The 20,418-nt window shown below is 36.7% G+C and overlaps 2 protein-coding genes across 2 annotated transcripts; both read left to right on the plus strand.

Moving 5' to 3' along the window:
* The first annotated feature begins 5,599 nt into the window (after positions 1-5,599).
* Positions 5,600-6,761, plus strand: LOC106916783 (putative defense protein 3). Its single transcript, XM_014985305.2, has 5 exons — positions 5,600-5,786; positions 5,939-6,051; positions 6,247-6,356; positions 6,492-6,556; positions 6,652-6,761. The coding sequence occupies exons 1-5, from the start codon at positions 5,600-5,602 to the stop codon at positions 6,759-6,761; spliced, it is 585 nt and encodes a 194-aa protein (XP_014840791.1).
* Positions 6,762-11,703: 4,942 nt separating this feature from the next.
* On the plus strand, positions 11,704-19,761 carry LOC106916790 (melanopsin-A-like). Its single transcript, XM_014985319.2, has 9 exons — positions 11,704-12,343; positions 14,940-15,073; positions 15,193-15,396; positions 16,104-16,275; positions 16,394-16,555; positions 17,775-17,882; positions 18,597-18,768; positions 19,046-19,189; positions 19,296-19,761. Exons 1-9 carry the CDS (start codon positions 12,177-12,179, stop codon positions 19,701-19,703), a joined length of 1,671 nt encoding a protein of 556 aa, XP_014840805.2. The 5' UTR covers positions 11,704-12,176; the 3' UTR covers positions 19,704-19,761.
* The last annotated feature ends 657 nt before the right edge of the window (positions 19,762-20,418 follow it).

Below are 20,418 nucleotides of genomic sequence, written 5' to 3' on the forward strand. Positions count from 1 at the left end.
ACAGAGAGACATTATACAGGAAATACCAGGCTTGGGCTCCAGAGGACTTGGGTAACGATATTTTCTCCAAAAACGTTTTGCCAGAGTGTTTGGGAGATACAAAAAAGGGACTATACAAAGGAGGGGGGGGGGGGGAGCAATTTCAATGGGTCTTGTGTCATCCTGACACAATCCATGTGTGGTGTATCCTTTCATCACAGACAGCTGACTCACTCACAAATTTGCCTCGACCACCATCACCATGAATGATGAGATCTACATCCTTCCAAGAAAAGCGTTTCTCAAGAATCCAGGCACATTTCAATGTTAATGTTTTTAAACACCATGTCACAAGGCAAAATTAAAAAGTAGACCAGTGATCAAAGCAGGCATTTTGAACAAACTAAAACTTAATCCAACAGAGAACCTGTGGCTAATAATTTGTCCAGCAAATCTAAATTATGAGATTAATCTAGAAAAGGGAGAGGGGGAAAAAAAAGCAAATTGTGAAGATCTGCTAGCAATGATAAAGCCAGAAAGATTTAACATCGCTATATGGTGTGACTCAGTTACACCAAGAGGCTGATCTATGAGCAAACCGCAAAAGAGGAAAGGTAAGTGTTACAAATAGACTTTAAATAAACTGGATGTATTTCTTAAGCTCTTTAGCCCAAACAAATGTCTACTGAGCATGAGTAAACTGTAGAAACAATTGACAAGGTTTGTGAAGGACACAAACATGTTACAGTCACTGTGTTGCTTATGACTGTGTGCTGAAATTAGGGCCTGATTTTTGTCTCCAGACAAAGAAAAAGCATGTTTATGCCTCAATAGGAATTGACCCTTTCAAGCTTCCTGCATCTTTATAGACAGCTGCTGTGATACACATGACAAATACAAAACACCAAATTTGTTGAATTTCACAGACTACAAATTAAAGCTTAAGTTAAGAATAACTTCTATGCAAGCAATGTTAGAAATAATTTTCAAATTTCCCTTTCATATTTGATTTTAAACAATCTAGAGGTTCACAGTGAGGTGGAAAGAAACACATAAATCTTTGAAACAGTTTATTTGCATCAAAGAAGATGGATTTTGCTCCAAAATTGTATTGTGAACCGTTCAGAAACAGAATCCAGTTCTTGACAGACAAGTGACCTCCCTACAGAGATTATCATTATATCAAACCATGTCAATATTGCTTTTTTCAACAGGTCATTTCAGTCACAAAAAGCTAGAAACATTTGACATTTCAATTCCTCCTTTCGGAGTGATTGAAATAGTTGTTTTGTGACAACCCTCTGGCTAAAACATTTCTTTTGTTGTGATCTGAAATTAGGATTTCTTGATGTACAGTGATGTAAGATAACAGTTAACCTACATTTTGCCTACATTTCAGATTGCTGAAACTAACGAACCAAGTGGTTCATTACCTTCTGATCATACCAGGTTGGTTGATTAGATGACTTTTTCAATTTATCTTTTTTGATCAACACGTCCCTGCTTTCAGAGTAGTACTTTACATGCCACATCACTCTTAAAACTCTGTAAAGACTTCACACAAACCGATGGACTGGGAGCCAAATGTAGCACTTTAATTTAGATTGAGCTATTTAGTCATATTGAGGTCATCCTCATCTTATAACAGTTTAAGGTTGTAGTTCACCATTGCAGGATTTGTTCAGATCTGCCAAAATCAATAATAAAGAGCGAAAAGCAATATGTTAAGATTTGATTTCATTGACCCATGTAATACTGCGTGTTCCCATTTCATTAATGCCGTTATTAAAACTGTTATGTAACCCCAAATCCATGTGATTGCACTGAACATCAGTATTGACTCTAACACCAAAGCAATTCATTTAATCAGGAACATTATGAGATCATGCTGGTCTAATAAAAACCCTTAGGAATTTTACTTATAGTTGAAACCAAAAAAGTAAGCTTCTTTCTCTTTCATTAAAAATCTCAAAACTTTGCTTTTTTTTTTTTTTTTTGGTCTGCTGGGATTAGAAAAAAAATATTTATATTTGCTATGTACCAGAAAAATCAGAGAGACAATAACTTTGATTCAGGTCAAATGTTTACTTAAACTAAGATGATATGCTATTAAGCCATTAGGGAAAGCTCATATGATGATTTAATTGCTTTGTAGGTTCTTGATAGTTTTTTCATCACATCTGAGTTGCTGTATTTTTTGGACTATAAGCAGCTACTTTATTCCCGCACTTTGAACCATGCGGCTTATAGCCCGGCGGCTTTTCAGTGGATTTTTCTTCAACCACCAGGGGGCGCTTTAGCAGGAAGTGAATAATTGAAAGTCAAAATTGGAAATCACAGTCATGGATTATGGTCTTTGCAAAAACTAAATAGAGGACAAAAAACTTTTTTTTATGGGACAATTCCAACCATATGTGTCCTCTTTTTCTTTTTACTGTAATCCCGTCTTTGATTGCTGAAAGCACCAAAGGAACTTTATTCACCATGACCTTGAGCAGCCAGCGGAGATAACCTTCTTTCCGGATAATCTTGGTTTTTACTCTTCAGGACGTTTGTGTCTTTTGTGTGATGTTTTTTTTTTCTTTTGTTTGACATGTTTTGTCATTAGTTGGACACATTTTGAAAAGTATTTTGTGATTTTAGTATATTCAAAGTGTTTAGTTTTTACACTAAAGGGTTCATTTGCCTGTAGCAGTTTTATGTCCTTGTCCAAATTATCCTTCAGTTTTATCTTTTAGTTTCGGTCACATGACATTCTAATCTTGACACGGGTTGAATTTTGGTTAAAAGAGAGACAAGATCACTGTCATCTGACACAAACCTCATTAAATGCCACCATTTACATTCCTTTCATGTCGATCACATGTTCACCAGTAAACAAATATATTTTCTTGTTGTCATCTGTACAGGTTCTGAATATTTTTTTACCCTGTAAAATAACATTAAGTTTTAAAAATATGTCTTAAGTCTCCTTTTACTCTAGATTAAAATCACATTAAGACCTTATTCAGAACATGGATGGTTCTGTAGGCTCAGGAGTGCAACAAAAGTGTATGGACTACTTTTAGCATGCCTCAAACACTGTGTTGGTATTAAAGTGGCAGGATAGATTCTGAGCACTGCTTGGAGCAGCCATATAGGAGCAGGGTAAGCTCACTCATTACAGGGCAGATGATGTGTATCTGCTTGTTTTTGCAAATTAGAGATTTTAAAGAAACGGAAATGTTGGCTACATGCCAAGACCAAAACCTAATCACCAAGTAAAATTGCAAGCAACTGGTGGCATGGTGGCTTTGCATGTTGCATTTGGCTGCAGACAAAAGGATTTCCCCAGTAAACTTACCTGAATAATCCACAATCTCTAAAAAAAAAAAAAACTCAGGTCAACAATCAGACCACTTGTTTAAAGCAAATGTTGTTTTTAACACACTTTTCTCCATCAGATTTCTTGGTTGTAATTTGCATTGGTAGTTATGAAGACAGATTTTTTTAAATAGGAAAATTAATGGAAATTAATCACATCAAAAAGCCCGTATTTTATACTTTGTTTAAGGTTCATTTCAATTAATTTGTAGTTAAATCAGGGGAAACAGTTAGGGTAGTTGCTATTATTATTGAGTGAATTAGAGAACAGAACAAGAAAACAGATTGTCATCACTGCTTTGATTCAGGTCAAATGTTTACTTAAACTAAGATGATATGCTATTAAGCCATTAGGGAAAGCCCACATGATGATTTAATTGGTTTGTAGGTTCTTGATAGTTTTTTCATCACATCTGAGTTGCTATATTTTTCGGACTACAGCTACTTTATTCCCGCACTTTGAACCATGCGGCTTATAACCCGGCGGCTTTTCTGTGGATTTTTCTTCAACCACCAGGGGGCGCTTTAGCAGGAAGTGAATCATTGGAAGTCAAAAATCAAAGAAGAAAACGCAAATTTTTATTTACGGAGGAATATTTTCAAACTCATACCTCCTCATCATGGAAACAACACGAAGAAGTTCATATGATGCTGCTTTTAAGTTGAGGTCTGCACGGCTCTATTTACCTCAGCGTGAACGAATCCATGGTTCGGCGTCGGAGAGGTCCGTGTCCAGTTTTTTTTTTTTTTTAACTTTGTAGATACGCTTATAGTTAAATTTAATAGTTAAAATTAAGCTAAAAAAGCGAACCATTGTTTTTAAATTCTGAAAAAAATCTGAATATCTTCTAATACATAACCACACGATCATGACAGTGCATGGAAATTAATTAGTCTTCAATACAGCAATAATCTTTTAATCAACTGAAACAAAACATATTCTCTTAATGTAAGAATGAGACAGCAAAAAATAGACAAAAACACTTCTTGATTTTGAAAACAAATGGTTTTATGATACATTTTGATACATCTATCCAAGATAATTATTTGGAAATTATACAACATGATGCATGGCATGATCAAAAATACCAAAACAAGTGTGAGAAATATATTGAAGTTTCTTTAACTGTGAAAAACTTACTGACCAACTATTAATTTGTCAGAGTTCGAGTTTTGATAGGTCTTGGAAGATGAATAAAAGGGTTTTGGTACAACACTGCCTCAAGCTATGTGTCGTGTGATAGCCCACAATAACATGGGTATTTATATTAATGTGTGTGACTGAATGTGAATTTAAGCCATGTACATAATCTTTCTAAAACTGTGTTGTCAGCTGATAATTGCAGACATACTGATGAGCTTATTTATTTACAAATGTTTATATTTAGTAAGAATTTTTTTCTAAACAGCTAGAATATTATAACAGTACATTTATATACAGTTCATTTATATACAATACATAGAAATACATTTATATACAATTCTCCATTATTCATCAAATTTTGTTGACCATCTTCACACTACTTATGGTAATAAAGAAACCCAATCCAACTGGATATAACATTAGATACTGTAAATTAAGTGTATTCTCAATCAAATTAAAGTGGAATGTAGAAAAAGGCAGCAGTGAAATAATTAGATATAATGCAGTCTTAACCTAGGCAACCAAACTCTTGCTGTTGTTTGTTAATTTCTCTGTGATTGAGTTATTTTTTCCCAAAATATCACTTTCCTCATGTTTATCGACCAGTGATGAGATACAGCTTTAATAAATAGATAATTCTTGCTTTAACAAATTCCAAGTAAGTAATAAATGAACCAACTAAATCAAAGATCATTACAAGAGCTTCAACAAAAGTCCTGCTTCCGTAAGCAGGTGTTGTGAAAAATTTGATGTAACATCATCAATGTCAAAAGAGAGAGAAGGAATCTGCTATCTCCTAAACTCTCTCTAGTTTTGAATATCTCAGTCTATATACAGTCTTTTTTAACTTTATATGTTTACATGAATATTTTCTTCGTGGTACCAGTCTCTACGGTTCTGTGTGCTGAGGACGGGAAAAAAAAGAGATCTTTGTTTGGTGATGAGAAGCATTTATATCACATCTCTCTTTTGTTTAGAAATCCAAAAGGCAGTGAAAAGCCATATTCCACGGTCATGACATAGCCAGAGATAATGTTTTGGTTGCATGACTCAGCAGACTGAGTTTATAAAAGTTCCTCTAGTGACTAAATTCCCCTCAGACATCCAAACACGATGCTGCTGCTCGGTTTGTTTACCCTACAATTTCTTTGTTTTGTGGACTGCTACCCCAATGGGGCTCCCACCGGTGCCTGTAAGGACATGATGCCTCGTCATGCAGGAGTTGTCCCTCAGCCGTCACCAGCTCCGTACACCATTCTCACCAACATGAAGCGATACCTACCTGGCATGCCTGTTACCGGTAAGATCTTCAAGACTCCAATAAGAAAGGAATACAGAAACCATTAGAGCCATCATTCTTGTTCACTGATTCAATGCAAGGAGACTGTTGTAAAAATATAAACCACTTACGTTTGGTGTGGGTAACTTCTGCTTTGTTATGCGCCCCTGCAGTCACCATTATCGGACCGGAGTACAGAGGGGTCCTTTTGGAAGCCCGAAGGGAAAATTTCAATGATGCTTATGGAAGCTGGAAAACCCCTCCTCCAGACACCAAATTTCTCCAGGTGCCCTCAACATTCAGATCAAAACTTAATAAGAAGAAATGTCTTCTGAAAAAAATGTGGCTTTAAATGTGGGTTTAGACTTTGTTAGTTCAGACGTCTGATTCACAAATCTTCTAATTTATCCATAGAAAATACTTGACAAGATAAAGGTTGGCAGCTATTTTTCTTTAATTCATAAATATGCTATACTCACAGTGCTCCGGAAATCCACAAGGTGCCATAACTCATGCCAACACCAACCTGAAGAGTAACACAACGGTCTACACCTGGATACCACATGACATTATGCACCCGGTGTATTTCAAGTAAAGTAATTTTTTCTATTTTATATTTTTTCAGACCTTGGTAAAGATTTTTTTCATTAAAATCTTTGGTTGTGTACACATTGTGTTTTACGTGGATGTGTTTTATAATGTTTAAGTGTTTATTGTCTTCTTCAGGGCCACAGTGGCTCAGCAGCGCACCGTCTACTGGATAAATGTGAGGTCCAACATTCTGCCCAGTGGTAGGTACAGTACAGCAGACTGGCCAACAAAAAAAATAAATAAAAAATGCTGAGAATAGTTGTGCATTTTATTCACCAAATATTTTGATTTTTAGAGGACCTGGGTGGTCTTAAGATGGCGACGAATGCAAGTGCAGGCATTGCTGAAGAAAACCCTCTTCTTCTCTTCTTGATATATTTTTTGGTGATACGGATTTTTGGGTAAACAGGAAACATTTTTTCCTATCACTTTTCTTGACTCTTTTTGTGCATCACAAAGAAAAAAAAAAGTTTTCAGTGTTGATTATTTGAACCCAAAATGATGTCACACAGATTAAACATATGTTCTTTTTTTGAGGTTTTGCTAAATAAAAAAACAAAACAAAACATTATAGTTATGTCAAGCTAAGATATTATGTTGAAAATCAATTGCAAACATAGAGCTATAATTTGCTTAAACAAGAGCAGGCTTAAAAATAAAGACACTGTTATGAATTGACAGGTAAAAAGTGGGTTATGTGTGACATGCAAAGTCTAACTGTGCTGGTTTGTTATTGACTTAATTTCATTTCAAGTATTGAAGAGCTTGTAATGACCTGGTTTTTCCACATGGTTTGATCGCTAACCTAGATTTCTAGCATGATTGTGAACACAAACATGAAAGAGGCTTAAAACTTGTATCACATCTGTCTTTCAAAGCTGAACATCCCACATTCTCTGCATTATGCCACTGTTTGCTGCTGTTCTACGCACTTGGAGTCTAATGAGGAAAAAAGGTTAATAAATTTACCTGTGACATGGAGAACATCTGATCCTGTTTTGTTTGTTTGAAAACAATTTTGTTGGAAACAACTTAACACTTATACCCTACAGACAAAAGCAAAATTTAATGCTTTAGTCACATCAGTCATACTGAAAGTTTCCTAGACATATTTATATCTTGGACCAGTTTTCTGAATTTTGGAGAAAGGAGAGAGAGAAAGAGAGAGAGAGAGAGAGAGAGAGAGAGAGAGAGAGAGAGAGAGAGAGAGAGAGAGAGTATTTCTGCTACAGGAAATGCGGAAAGCAGTCAGAAAAACCTTGAGTCTGGAACTGAAAAGAAAAAGAAAAACTTGGAGATTCTCGCCCTGAGAAACAGAAAATGCCCCAGAAGACAAATGCACTTCCTTGGCAATCCCTACCAGTCTGTGTGGAGAAACTTCAACTTTAACTTCTCTACAGTGAAATCCATCTGTTTAAAAAGATACTGATTTATTTTGATTTTGAGAGTGATGAGTAAACATTGAAATTAAATATGCAAATGGAAATGTTTATGTGGCTGAAGATCTAAAGTTCAAAATATTTGAATTTCTTCCTCTTGTTTACTTTCACGCAAGCAACATTGTAATATTATTAATATATTATCTTACTTGTTATATCTAATTACAGTAAGCTAGGTCATTTATATACTTTTGTGAGGAGCATTCCAGTGAGTGAGAGAGTTTAAGGTGAATTCATTTTATGACGCTGCTTCAACAGTGCAATATTCTCACAAGAGGCAACCAGAATTTCAAACCTCACTGATTTTTATGAGACCGTATAATTGCTGATCAGTAGCTGGTTGTGAGATGTTAATTGCTTTTCGTTACCCCCAGCATACAACAACATGCGTGGCACACGATTAGGCTGAGACTCGGCTCAATTACTAAAATTGTTTCACAACAGGAAAATTGCTTAAAAATGGGCCCAAAATCGCATAGTTTATGCCCAGGTTCAAGTTTCCGACAGCAGATTCAAATTTGAGCAAAAGAGGACTTTGAATGAATTCAACATAGACTCATTTTTAATTAAAATTAAAGTATTATGAAAAGCTCACATGCATTTTACCCATCCATGTGTGAACCCTCGTCTTAAGATTGATAAGCTGATATCAAGAAAAGTCGTCTCCAGGCAACGAACACCTAACACTGCCTTTCATGCTTACTTTGTTGACACTCAATGCTGCTTACGTCTGTCTAGTGTAACATCGATTTTTCAAGGGTCTCATGTGCCTGCGGTTGCAGCTCCTGTCAGAAAGTACCCAGCAGTCAATTATAATTAGTCTCTCTCCTCTGCGTGCTCGCTATTTATCTAACAGCCCAGGCAGAGCACCAGTGTCACCAGCTGGTTCGATAGTAAATGACTCATTGACATGTGGAACACTGAGCCAGTGTCGAGGTCACGCTCTTTGTATCCCAAACCACTGATGTCTTTACCCATAATGACAAAGCATATAATGCTTTGAAATAAAAAATAAAAAAAACTACTTGGTGCAATCAGAGAGAGAGAGAGAGAAAAAAAAACACAGCTGGGTATGCTGCGGCCGATCAAATAAAAAGTGCATATTTTCATTGACTCTTTTAATACATTGTTTACAGGAATATTTTCTGAATGTAAAAGAAAAATGATTGTGCATCCAGATCATCATAATGTCAACTAATTTCTTCAGTTTTGAAAATTGTTCTTTTTCTTAAATGTTTTTCCACCACCACTGCTTCAATTCTGTCGTAATCTCTTCTTTCCTGAGGCGTGTTTCAAGTGTTGACATGAAGTGTTGCATTTAATATACATACACAGATCGTACGTCGCCTGATTGGTATATGACACTTTTTACATTTGTGGGATTTTCATTGAGAAAATAGAAACTTTTAATAGTATGCAGTTGCTGGTGTTTTCCAAAACGTAACACATTTTAGCCACAAAATACTTTTCTCCAATAGTTTCTGTATTAAATCTAATCAAGTAACAAGCTATTTTCCTACAGTCTTAGTTATTGGCTTATAATTCCTTTTACATTATATTTCTACTTTTGATACAACTCACTGTAAGTTTACAGGGGCTTGGACCTAGCCTTACCATTGCTTTCCAACTCAATTTGGCTTGATTCTCATCTCCCTGCAGTACTTCAGATGGGATTTGTCTCATTGAGCCTGATTTACCAGAATGCATTTCATACTGGCCAATTAGCAAACAGAAGGAGACGCTGAAAACAACGAGCAAGTTTCTACGCTGTTTGTCTCCCTGTGGTTGTAGTTTGGCAGAGAATGAAGTGAATGAAGCCTTCCAGTGAGTGTTGGGTAAAATAACGTCCTCTGTACAAAGCAAAGTGCAAAACAAGGGGCTGGTTTTTACCAGGCTAGTGTTGCGGTTTCTGTGCCAGTCACCAGCAACTCACAAGCTCCCCCAAATGGCCAAGTGAGACTGAGAACAGAACCACTCCTGGCTTTGTACTTTATGCATTAGTGGACAGCTGCAGGAAGTCAGTAGCAGCAAACCAGGGGGTGGAACATGCATGCAGGCAGTGCTTCATCCCAAGTGGATTTTGTCTGAATTCACATTTGCCCCATGGTTAGACGGCTTGGGCTAAATGTGTACTGTTATGCTGATGAAGCTCAGATCAAATAAGCATGATGAGCTAAATCTATTAAAAATTCAAAGGTCTGAACTACTAATTTCCTACCACCAAACCCAAACAAAACTAGTTTTTCAACAGCAGTGTGAGGAACATTATTTGACCAGTTTTCATTATTTTAAGTAATAATTGTAAAGTATATTGTCTATAAGTGCATCTGTGTTTAGTTGTGTACTCCCAATCCCTCGCTGAGGATTTAGATGGCCACGCAACCCAAGTCTGGTTCTGCTGGTTTTTCGTCTGTTTGTAGATAGTTGTCTCTTCCCACTGTCACCTTTTATATACGGATGATGAGACAATGGAAGAAAACCAGGATTTCACGCCGTTGGTTGTCTTCTCTAGGCAGACAGTTTTTTACTGACTGACCAGAATCAGATTTTTTAAAATAGTATTTGACTTTGACTAAAGTGGATAATTTTAATAACATTTGACTCAAATCCAGCTCAGTTTGAATTAGGCTTGTGTGTGTTTGTTTGCGTTTCATGCTAAGTGCCGTAAGGTTACATGTTTTTAACATTTTAGCACTACATGTTGAATAAAACTAAGCTGAATAGCGGGTCTTCATGTGCAGCAGCAATAGATTTATTGATGCATAATTCCCAGCTGACATGCAAACATAAACACAGCAGCTGTGACCGGCTCAGTGGAAGTGGCGACATTAATCCCTAAACATACATCCGTCCGTCCATCTACTTTTTGATCAGCGGTGCACAAGCCCGTAAAAGACCAGAAACAAAATGCTGAGGCGTAAAATCACACACACGTGCAAAAACAACACATGGCACATTTACAGCCAGATTGTATTGTAAGTTTTTTTTTCCCATCACGGATCAAACACTCAACCACATACATGCATGACCACTGTCCAGATTAAGACTTCTTCTTGCTTTAGGGGCTAAGTTGACATGTTTGAGCTCCACATTATTGTTTTCTGTTTTCTTCATCTCTCTTTGTTAAATGTGTCCAGCATGTAAAGCTGGACATATTTCTTTTTACACTTGTCCAGCTAAACAGTTGTGCAACTAATGTTGTAGAGTTTGATCATGTTTGTTCAAAAGGTGATCCAATAGAAATTCCAGATATAAAAAGAAAATCCACTGTGCAATTAAATGAGATTAATGTGAAAATATTTACCGTCTTTAGTATATATTGTGTTGACTAACTGAAACATGTTCTCTGAGCATTAAGGCAATGCAGGTGATGTAGTTTATTTATCACTTTATTCATAGCTTTTCAGATATACGTGGTTCGTCATGAAACCAATCTGCTTTACCATATGTGAACAGCTAAGCCTCTCCGTCTCGTCATTCTTTGCCAAACAAGTGATTCTGAGCCGTCTCACTCTGAGCGCAATCGCATATCCTCATGTCCACACGTCAACTTCACTGCTAAGAATCGGTGCATTACAAATAGCATGCCACAATAACAATATGTCTGACATATGTCTGAGCATAGCTGGCTGTTAATATGTGCTGTGAACACCATGTTATGTAAGAATGTGGTAGTTAAAGGGTTAGAGCTCAGGGCTGGGCCATATTACTTGGCAGCGGGGGTGGGAGACTGAGTGATGTGAGAAAGAGAGCGAACTGCATCCCAGAGCAACACGGGACAGTGGAGGAGATGAACAGATAGAAAGAGACGAGAGGTTAGATGTCAGTGATTTAAGAGATAACCAACGCCAAGCCACTGACTCACAGCTGGGCACACAGCTGGGTGTGATGGCTGAAGAGGTCGCAGGCAAACACTGACTGGACTGACAGTGACATTGTGGAGCGAGGGTCGGCTTTATTGTGCCGGAATGACATAATAATTTCAGTTCACGCAGTATCAACAGGAAATACTTGAAGACTACGCGTGGGAGATCAGCTTTTGAGCTGCAGAGTAAAATAGGATTGAGAAAGTGGAGGCTGCAGACTTGGAGAGCCGTGGGGACATCATTTCACATCCAGCATGAAGTGGCTTCATCAGTTTGGCAACATATATAGTGCAGAAAACTTTGGTTAAATTTAGCAAATTCTGGACAGATGGACTAGAACGGGAGCAACCTGTGTGACTGAAAAATAATTCGAGTAAACTCTAAAAATTTGGACTTCAGGATGCCATATATCAGCACCAATACTAAAGCCATGGAGGCTCAACTCTGGCAGAAAGAATGGGATTACCAACTAATATATACCATCAGGTTGGAAATCCTGCCAAGGTGTCTGAATCATGTGGTCCACTGAGAGCATGGAGCCCGAGGAAGCGCACAGCAAGAGAAGCCTGTACAGCAAGGTTGATGTGCCCGACCATGCTCACTATGTCGTCGCTTTCTTCGTCATTGTAATCGGGGCACTTGGCATCATTGGGAATGCCCTGGTTATGTTTGCTTTCTACAGGTGAGTCCGAAAGAGGTTCTTTATGTTTGTTTGTTTGTTTGTTTGTTTAACTTTAAGAATTCAAATAGCAATGTTAAATTCTACTTTTATAGCCCTGTACATTTTAAAATGTAAATTATCATTCTAAAAAGTCCAAGAGACGTCTGAGAGCACAGCAGAGACTTAATTTCCCTGCTTAGATGGGTCTACTATGACACAAAACAAAACAGAATGAGGAGAATACTGCCTTCAAAAAAGGCTTTGTGGATTTGTGATCAGTTCATTTTTATTTGGATAAAATAAATAAAGCAATCAGAAAAGATCATTTTGACCAACTAGGTTGTCATAACAGATCAGAAAAGAAAGAGAGTATTTTTATTCAATTTTGTATAAGTTTCCAGAAAGCTGGCAGTTATTCATAAGTAGTCCTTTCATTCTTCAATCTTTAATGTATAACTAAAATAACTGGAGTAGCAACATATTTTTTCAACAGGCCATTAATTGTAATATTGTATTTAACTACAAAGAAATAAATAAACCAACAAAAAGGATTAGAACATATTTAACCCGTCATTTAAATTTAAATACATGTTTCTTGTCTAAATGTGACATTATTGTACACAATAATTGTAGTAACACTAAATTCCACTTCCATCAGGTTTATTTTACACTTACAAACTTTAATTTTCCTGAAGTTTTTAAATGTAAATGTGAAGATTTTGTGCCATACATGAAATAAAATAGCAAAAAGCCTTTTTACCCAACATATGTATAGACATTTAAATCTGTTAAGCATGAGCAATGAAGTGTTCTCTAATGTGTAAACTGTTAAAAAATTAGCTTTTTCCCATAGCACAAGTCCATAAAATATTTGGAACAGGCCATTACTTGTACTTACTTTAACTGTGGATGTGCCATACGTATAGTCAGATTTAGGTAATGTTTTCTTTTTTTTTTTTTTGTTTTTTTTTTTTAAATCTGATGCGTCATTCTCAGAGATGAGTCATTCTTGAAGTTAAAGTTAAGTTTCTGTTGGAAGTCCTGGAGGGAGTACATGCATTACATATAATCTGGAGAAACTGATTTGTCATTTGTGCTACTGATGTTAACTGTTCCACAGAAACTGGGTCAGTGTGTGTGTGTCTGTGTGAGGTTGTACATGCGAATGCTTGTGTGTGTGTGTGTGTGTGTGTGTGTGTGTGTGGGTGTGCGTGCGCGTGCCATGCACATGTATGCGCGCGTGTGTGTGTGTGTGTGTCCTGGGGATTGTCAGCAGCTCTCATATTCCATCTGTCTATCAACGGACATGATTAGACTCTTTCTCTATTTTGTTGTTTTGGTTTCTTCACTTGGCAGACACTATAAATGGGCTGAAGAACAAGCATGCAAAACACTGCTGTGTCAGAATTACTTACAGTACTTTTCATACTCAAGAAGTATTTTGATTTTAGAAACACTGAAAACAGTACCACTTGTTTGTATGATTTCAATAAAATTGGCATTAGTGTTTCTATCTATATGAAGGATGACCTAATTTGATAATGTCTTTTATTACGTAATGAGTATCCCTGATATAGTGGGCAGTCCATATGAGGCTCAGAGAAGTTTGATTTGCATCCTTATATTCATTTTGATATAACTTGATGGATGTTTTGTTAAAATGAACTGATTTATTTAATTTGAAAAGCAAAATTAAGCATCTCATTTAAAGATGCTTACTACTTTAAAAGACAAGAAGTTCCAGCAGCTACAACTATTTTTTCACACAGGTATAAGTTTTCATAGTCATGTTATGGTTACTAAAATTTGTTAGTTATTAAGGAAAATGTGTAATTGTACAACAGAAAGGATGAACATTTCTGCTGGGCAGTTTGCAGGTCACACTCTGAAGCAGCAGCGCATCCAAGAACTCCTCTTCAAGGAGGAGGACTAACGCCAACTCTGACAAATGCCTGTGGAAATTCAGTCAGACAAGTGATGTAATTCTTCAACTGAGGCAGTTACAAAAAACACACTGTCCATCCTCAGAGGTCAAAAGTGACAGACGGTCGAAGACACACTTCACAACTTCCACCCAACTCAACATGTTTTGTTTTATTTTGGGGGAACATTTGGATTTTGCTTTAAAGTTTTCTTTCTATTTTAAGTTGTATAAGAATAAGACAATCGTTTGGATCATATTCACAGTAGTAGACAGCGATTTTTACATTTTGGTTAATAAAAAAATTAATTATGTAGAATCTCCAAACAATTACTATGGTCTGAGATGGGATTCATCGCCTGCTTAAACATAACAGATAAAACTAGCTCAGGTTTACGACAAAACACTCTACAAAAGTTTTCCATCCATCCATCCATCCATTTCTAAACATACTGAATTATATGTAGAAGCCAGGAGTTTAAAAAATTGATTTTTTTGAGTCGTTTTTAGTCTGAGGATGCTTTTATATTAATTTAATTTGTTCAGTTTAGGACATGGTCATCACACAATAACTGATGTGCTCATAAAAATAACCAATGACCACTACAACTAGAATTTCCAGATAAGTGAGTTCGGTCTTAAAAACGTTACTTTTCTCAAAACGTTCCGCTTTTCCCTGTTTTTGTGTTTAAATAGCAACAAGAAGCTCCGTAAACTCCCCAACTACTTCATTATAAACTTGGCGGTGAGCGACTTCCTGATGGCTTTCACACAGTCGCCCATCTTCTTTGTCAACTGCCTCTACAAGGAATGGATGTTTGGAGACATTGGTGAGTTTGACTTTTACTTTGAGAAAAACATCTTTAAGTTGGAACATCAGATGGGTATTTATTTAGTCATTTATTTTTGTACTTATTTTTGTTTTTTGTTGTGTGTTCTTTTATTGTAGGCTGTAAACTCTATGCTTTCTGTGGTGCCCTTTTTGGCATTTCTTCCATGATAAACCTTCTGGCCATATCGATTGAACGGTATCTGGCCATCACCAGACCACTGCAGACCATGCAGTGGGGTTCTAAACGGAGAACGATTTTTGTCATCTTTCTCATCTGGTTTTATTCTTTGGCTTGGAGTCTGGCTCCTCTTGTTGGTTGGAGTAAGTAGGAAAATGTACAGCTTTGACAAAATATCACCTTCATACTCATTTGTTACTGTAACACACAGAGTTTGCTTACCAGCTCAGCCAATCTGACAAAGATTATTTGAACATATTGCAAATTTAATCATAAAATTTTCATTACTGTCATACAAATGTCAAAGAAAGGACTGTCATAATTCTACTTATTCTCTTACTACACTATGCAGACACTTTGTCTGCTGTAATGAAAGTCGCTCCACTGACTAAAATTTTGAACTGATAGCATCTGACTTATTTTCTAATTAATCCCACAGCAAAGCGGAACTAATAGGACATTTAATAGAAAGTCTGTTACTCCTGAAATATGGAAAACATAATGAGACACTGAAATCACTGCAATTTCACACCTTTTATCCCAATACACACTGTGTGAAATAAAGGTGCATCAAATCGAACATACATACAGTAACAGGATTCAACGAATAGCAGCTTTAGGAGAAAATAAATATTCAAAGTGACAAAACTGACTCTAGGAGAAATGAAGATGCTCTGCTAATTAAATATAGACTTAAGGAAATTAGTACATGTGCATGTTTTACCTGTTTACAAAAACCCTTTAGAATTTTTTTGTATCTAACAGATGGTAATTCATCTACCTAAAGGAACACAATCAGATTGATCTTGCTTTCTCTGAACATTCATCTGATGCTCCTTTAACCCTGTAGGCTCCTATATCCCAGAGGGACTGATGACATCTTGCACATGGGATTATGTTACATATACAACAGCTAATAGGAGCTACACCATGATGCTCTGCTGTTTTGTCTTTTTTATACCGCTGGGAATTATCTTTTTCTGCTATCTTCGAATGTTTCTATCTATACGAAAGACTGGCAGGTACTGTAACGTAAATATGTTCACATACATGTTTATATATTGCAAAAAAAATCAAATAAAAATACATCATCACAAACACTACCTGGATTTTTATTTAACTGTCCTGCTGCATTTACAGGGCGGTCGAACGTTTGGGCACTCAGGTCAGAAAAACCACTCTTATCCAACAAAAGTCCATCAGGAGTGAGTGGAAATTGGCAAAGATTGCCTTTGTTGTCATTGTGGTGTATGTCCTCTCCTGGTCACCATACGCCTGTGTCACATTGATTTCCTGGGCTGGGTAAGATCAATTTATGGATTTTTAAAAAAGGTTTTGGAGCTGTAGGGAATGAATTTTTCACATATATGTTATTTAGGACAGTAGTAAGTAAAATGTTCAGTAGATTTAAAAACAAAGGCAGTAGCCATCAATGCTAATCTTTTACCAAAAGTAAAAGTACAAGTTAACGTTGCACTGCAATGTCTGGGATTACATACACTGCACACATGAACGAAAGAAAAACAGAGAAAAAACAGTCAACTTTTCTTTTTTTTTTCATCTAAGACAGTAAAGTACAGTGAAAGAGATTTTCCAATAATTCCTGCTTATATTAGAGGAACAGAGCTGCAATGTAACATAATCCACAACACCATAAGACTGTTTTCGAGTCACTTGTAATGAACAGCTGCATTGCATGCAAAGCCTGTTTTTTTTGTTGTTTTTTTTAAAAGAAAAAAATATTAATCTTGCTGGTAACACTTATGAGAGAGGGTTCTAGAAAATATTGCATGTTCTCAATGTTGGAATAAGAACATGTTAGATTCACAGAGACAACTGTTCAGTCTTCAATGGTGAAACCAAAGCAGGTGATACATTTTTAACAGCAAATGAAGGGGATGCATGGTAGTGCAAGAACATATTAAAACATCCATTACAGAGACTGCAAAAATCAATTGTCACAGGCATTTTGCTAAGAGTTATCTTGCTGGGAATGAAGGCGATTTCTGAAGCAGGTTTCTGATGAGTCATTACATGCTACTGTCACCAGGAAGCAAAGTACATCTTGATGAAACATGAGATAAGTTGAAGATTTTGAATCTGCACATTGGTCCTCTTATACTTATCCCAACCTTCAGTAAGCCTCTTGTACCTTTGGCTAAATGCTGGATTAAAATGAAGTTGTTTTAGTCTGAAATCACATCTCTTTTTTTCCCGGTTGTTCTCTGGGGACGGTGGCCTATGCATGCAAACACACAAACACATCTAAGCACTTGAGCAAACATGATCAGATGGATTTAAGCAGCCGTCCCTAGCAGATGGCAGAAGTTAATCTCTACCCAGATATGAACCCTCACTATGTCACAAAACAAAAAAAAAATCAGAAGGATCTCTCAGTTTTGATGTTATTATATTTTCACCAGAAAAGCAAAACAAACAGCTGCAGATAGCTAAATGAATAATTATGCTTAGTATTGCACCGTGAGAAAGTTTTAAATGTGTTTTCTTTTGTCTCATTCAGCTATGCCAACATTTTATCGCCATACTCCAAGGCTGTCCCTGCAGTCATTGCAAAGGCATCCACAATCTATAACCCAATTATCTATGCCATCATACACAACAAATACAGGTAACCAGTAAGGAGGCTTTGTTTTTGACTGCCTTTTTATATGCTTATTGTTACAGGATTGCTAGAATTGTCCTTTTCTCACTCTAGAATGGCTAGAAACAAGTGTGAAAAGACACACACATTAAATCAGCCTAGATCAGTTAGAATTACCTAAATACATTTTATGTGCTAAATGTTAAATGAGATCATTTTTTTGGTATCTTTTCACAAGCTTCTCAATCAGCAGCATGAGGTCTTAACCTTTTTGTAGAGTTGATGTTTGCGTAATCGTTTGAACAGATGGACATATATCTGGAAAATATACCCTACAATGTACCAGACTTGATTGATTTCTTTAGTGTTTCCCATGAAGTCACAGAGGGAAGCTGTGTGTCTGTGGTAACAAATCCACAGAAGGCACTTATTTTTTTTACCTGTATGGTGTGAATTAGATTCCCACAAAATCATTACATCGGCATCCAGGCTTTCCAAAATTTCTCAAAGGTATAGTCGTTTTATCTAAATGTATGTACATTTCTGACTTCAAAGAAAATAAAGAAGAATAGTTTAGAAACTCTCTCATCGTTTTGGTGATCACAATCGACCAGAAATATATTTTTTCACTTGCATAAGCGAGAGAGAGAGAAAAAGGTTAACTTTAGTTGTATACACTGCACACAATATCTAGTTTCGACACCATGTGCCTAATGTGCTGTCTATTCTCAAACTCAACAGGATGACTCTGGCAGAAAAGGTGCCCTGTCTGTGGTTTTTGTTTCCGGCTCCCAGAAAGGAGTGCCTGTCCTACTCCATCAGCGAATCCTCTCTGAGGGACTCCATCATCAGTAGACAGTCCAACGCTTCACGCACTCATTTCATCAACGCTATACCCAACCGCTTTGATACGGTAATGATGCACACATTTCTACATTTGCCCACAATTATGAGTTTTATTGCCTTTAATCTGAAAGAACTATGGTGAATATAATTTTGCATGCTTTTCAGCAATTTCCATTGTCTCTGCCACTTGACTGCAAGACTTTCATGACTGGATAATGACTATATATTTTTTTTTCTTTCTATTTTGTAACTTTTGGTATCTTCTCACAGCTGTTTTTACTAAGCACATGCAATGTTTTTCCAAAGCTTAAGTAGAACCAAACCTTTTGACAATTTTTTAACAGATGTTGAAGGATATGGAGATGGAACATTTGGGGAGGAAATCAGGAAGTTCCTTCAAAAACATGTCATCATACAGGCAGTCGTACAGAGGCAGGTCCTGCAAGAGGCCATCAGAGCAGAAAACAAATAAATACACACCAGAAAAGGTGAGATAATGCAATTCATTTAGTTGTTACTTTGTTTTGGCTATTATTGCTCTAGCAAAACTCAAATCTAACACATTATTTCTCTTTATTATGTCCATATGTACAGCAACCACCTACTATGAGTGACCCACTGAGCACCTGCGACCCTGACCTGGTTTCCAGCTCTCTGACTATTGCTACTCTACCTTTACTCGTTCTAACCAGGAGGCGCAGTGAGAGTGTAAATGAGGAGATTTCAAACACGTGCAATGACAAAAACAACGTCAGGGATCGACTGCACAGCCAGAAGAGCAGCTCTTTTGATTCCCTGAATCTTGGGAAAAAACCCTACGCTGAACCAAAGTCTCCCCAGAGTGTTCCTCGCATAATTGTCATCAGTCCCACCTCTGAAAGCAGAATCATCAGTTCCAACAGTGTCAGATTCGAAGATAACATTGAGGCAATGGAAAACAATGTCTTTGTTAGTCTGAACTTTTCAACAGAAGTATTCGAGGCAGTGAAACTACTCTCTTGACCGCATGGAAATATGTGTGCTTTGGACAATCAAATGCACAGAGGTCAATGTCCTGTCCTTTTCCCCTGCATGTTGAATTATCCTGCTTGTGACTTTTACCACAGAAACTGCAGAGCAGAAGAAGTTCTGTGAGGTTAAGCAAGATACAGTTCTCTGGCTTCATCTTGCATATTATTTTGAGTTCTCACACACACAGACAAAACAATGACTGTATTTTTTTTTTCAAAGCTCGATGTTCCACACACAAAAAAAATTATCTGGACTGAAAAAATCCTCAGTATATTCTCCTTCTGCATTTTTTTATGAAATCAGACAATGCAGCAGAAGTGTTGAAAATCAGACAAGAGTGGAGCTATAGAGATATAATATTTTTGTTTCCCTTTATTCCTTAAAATCAATAAGAAATTGAAGGAAAGCAAAACAATATCATGTTCTAACTGTGTCTTTGAAGCTCAGATATTCATTTTTTTTTATCTTGTTGTGCTAGCTTCTTTAGGCCACATGGACCAGATTTATACTGGCAACAATTCAGCAGTGTAATGAAAAGTGAAGCAGTTCAAACCCTCAGGAAAGGTAGGTTATCTCCCATAAAACTGTAATATTTCTCTCCATGCTCACTGCTCTGATACCGCTCTGTTGAAGTTGGTCATTCTAAAACAGTGGCAACAATGTTAGTCATTTGAGGTGTAATTTGCTGAGCTGTAAGTGCATCTCA

This window comes from Poecilia mexicana, unplaced genomic scaffold (genome assembly GCF_051168715.1).
Source record: "Poecilia mexicana isolate PSO_F unplaced genomic scaffold, ASM5116871v1 scaffold_9, whole genome shotgun sequence".
NCBI classification, from domain to species: domain Eukaryota; kingdom Metazoa; phylum Chordata; class Actinopteri; order Cyprinodontiformes; family Poeciliidae; genus Poecilia; species Poecilia mexicana.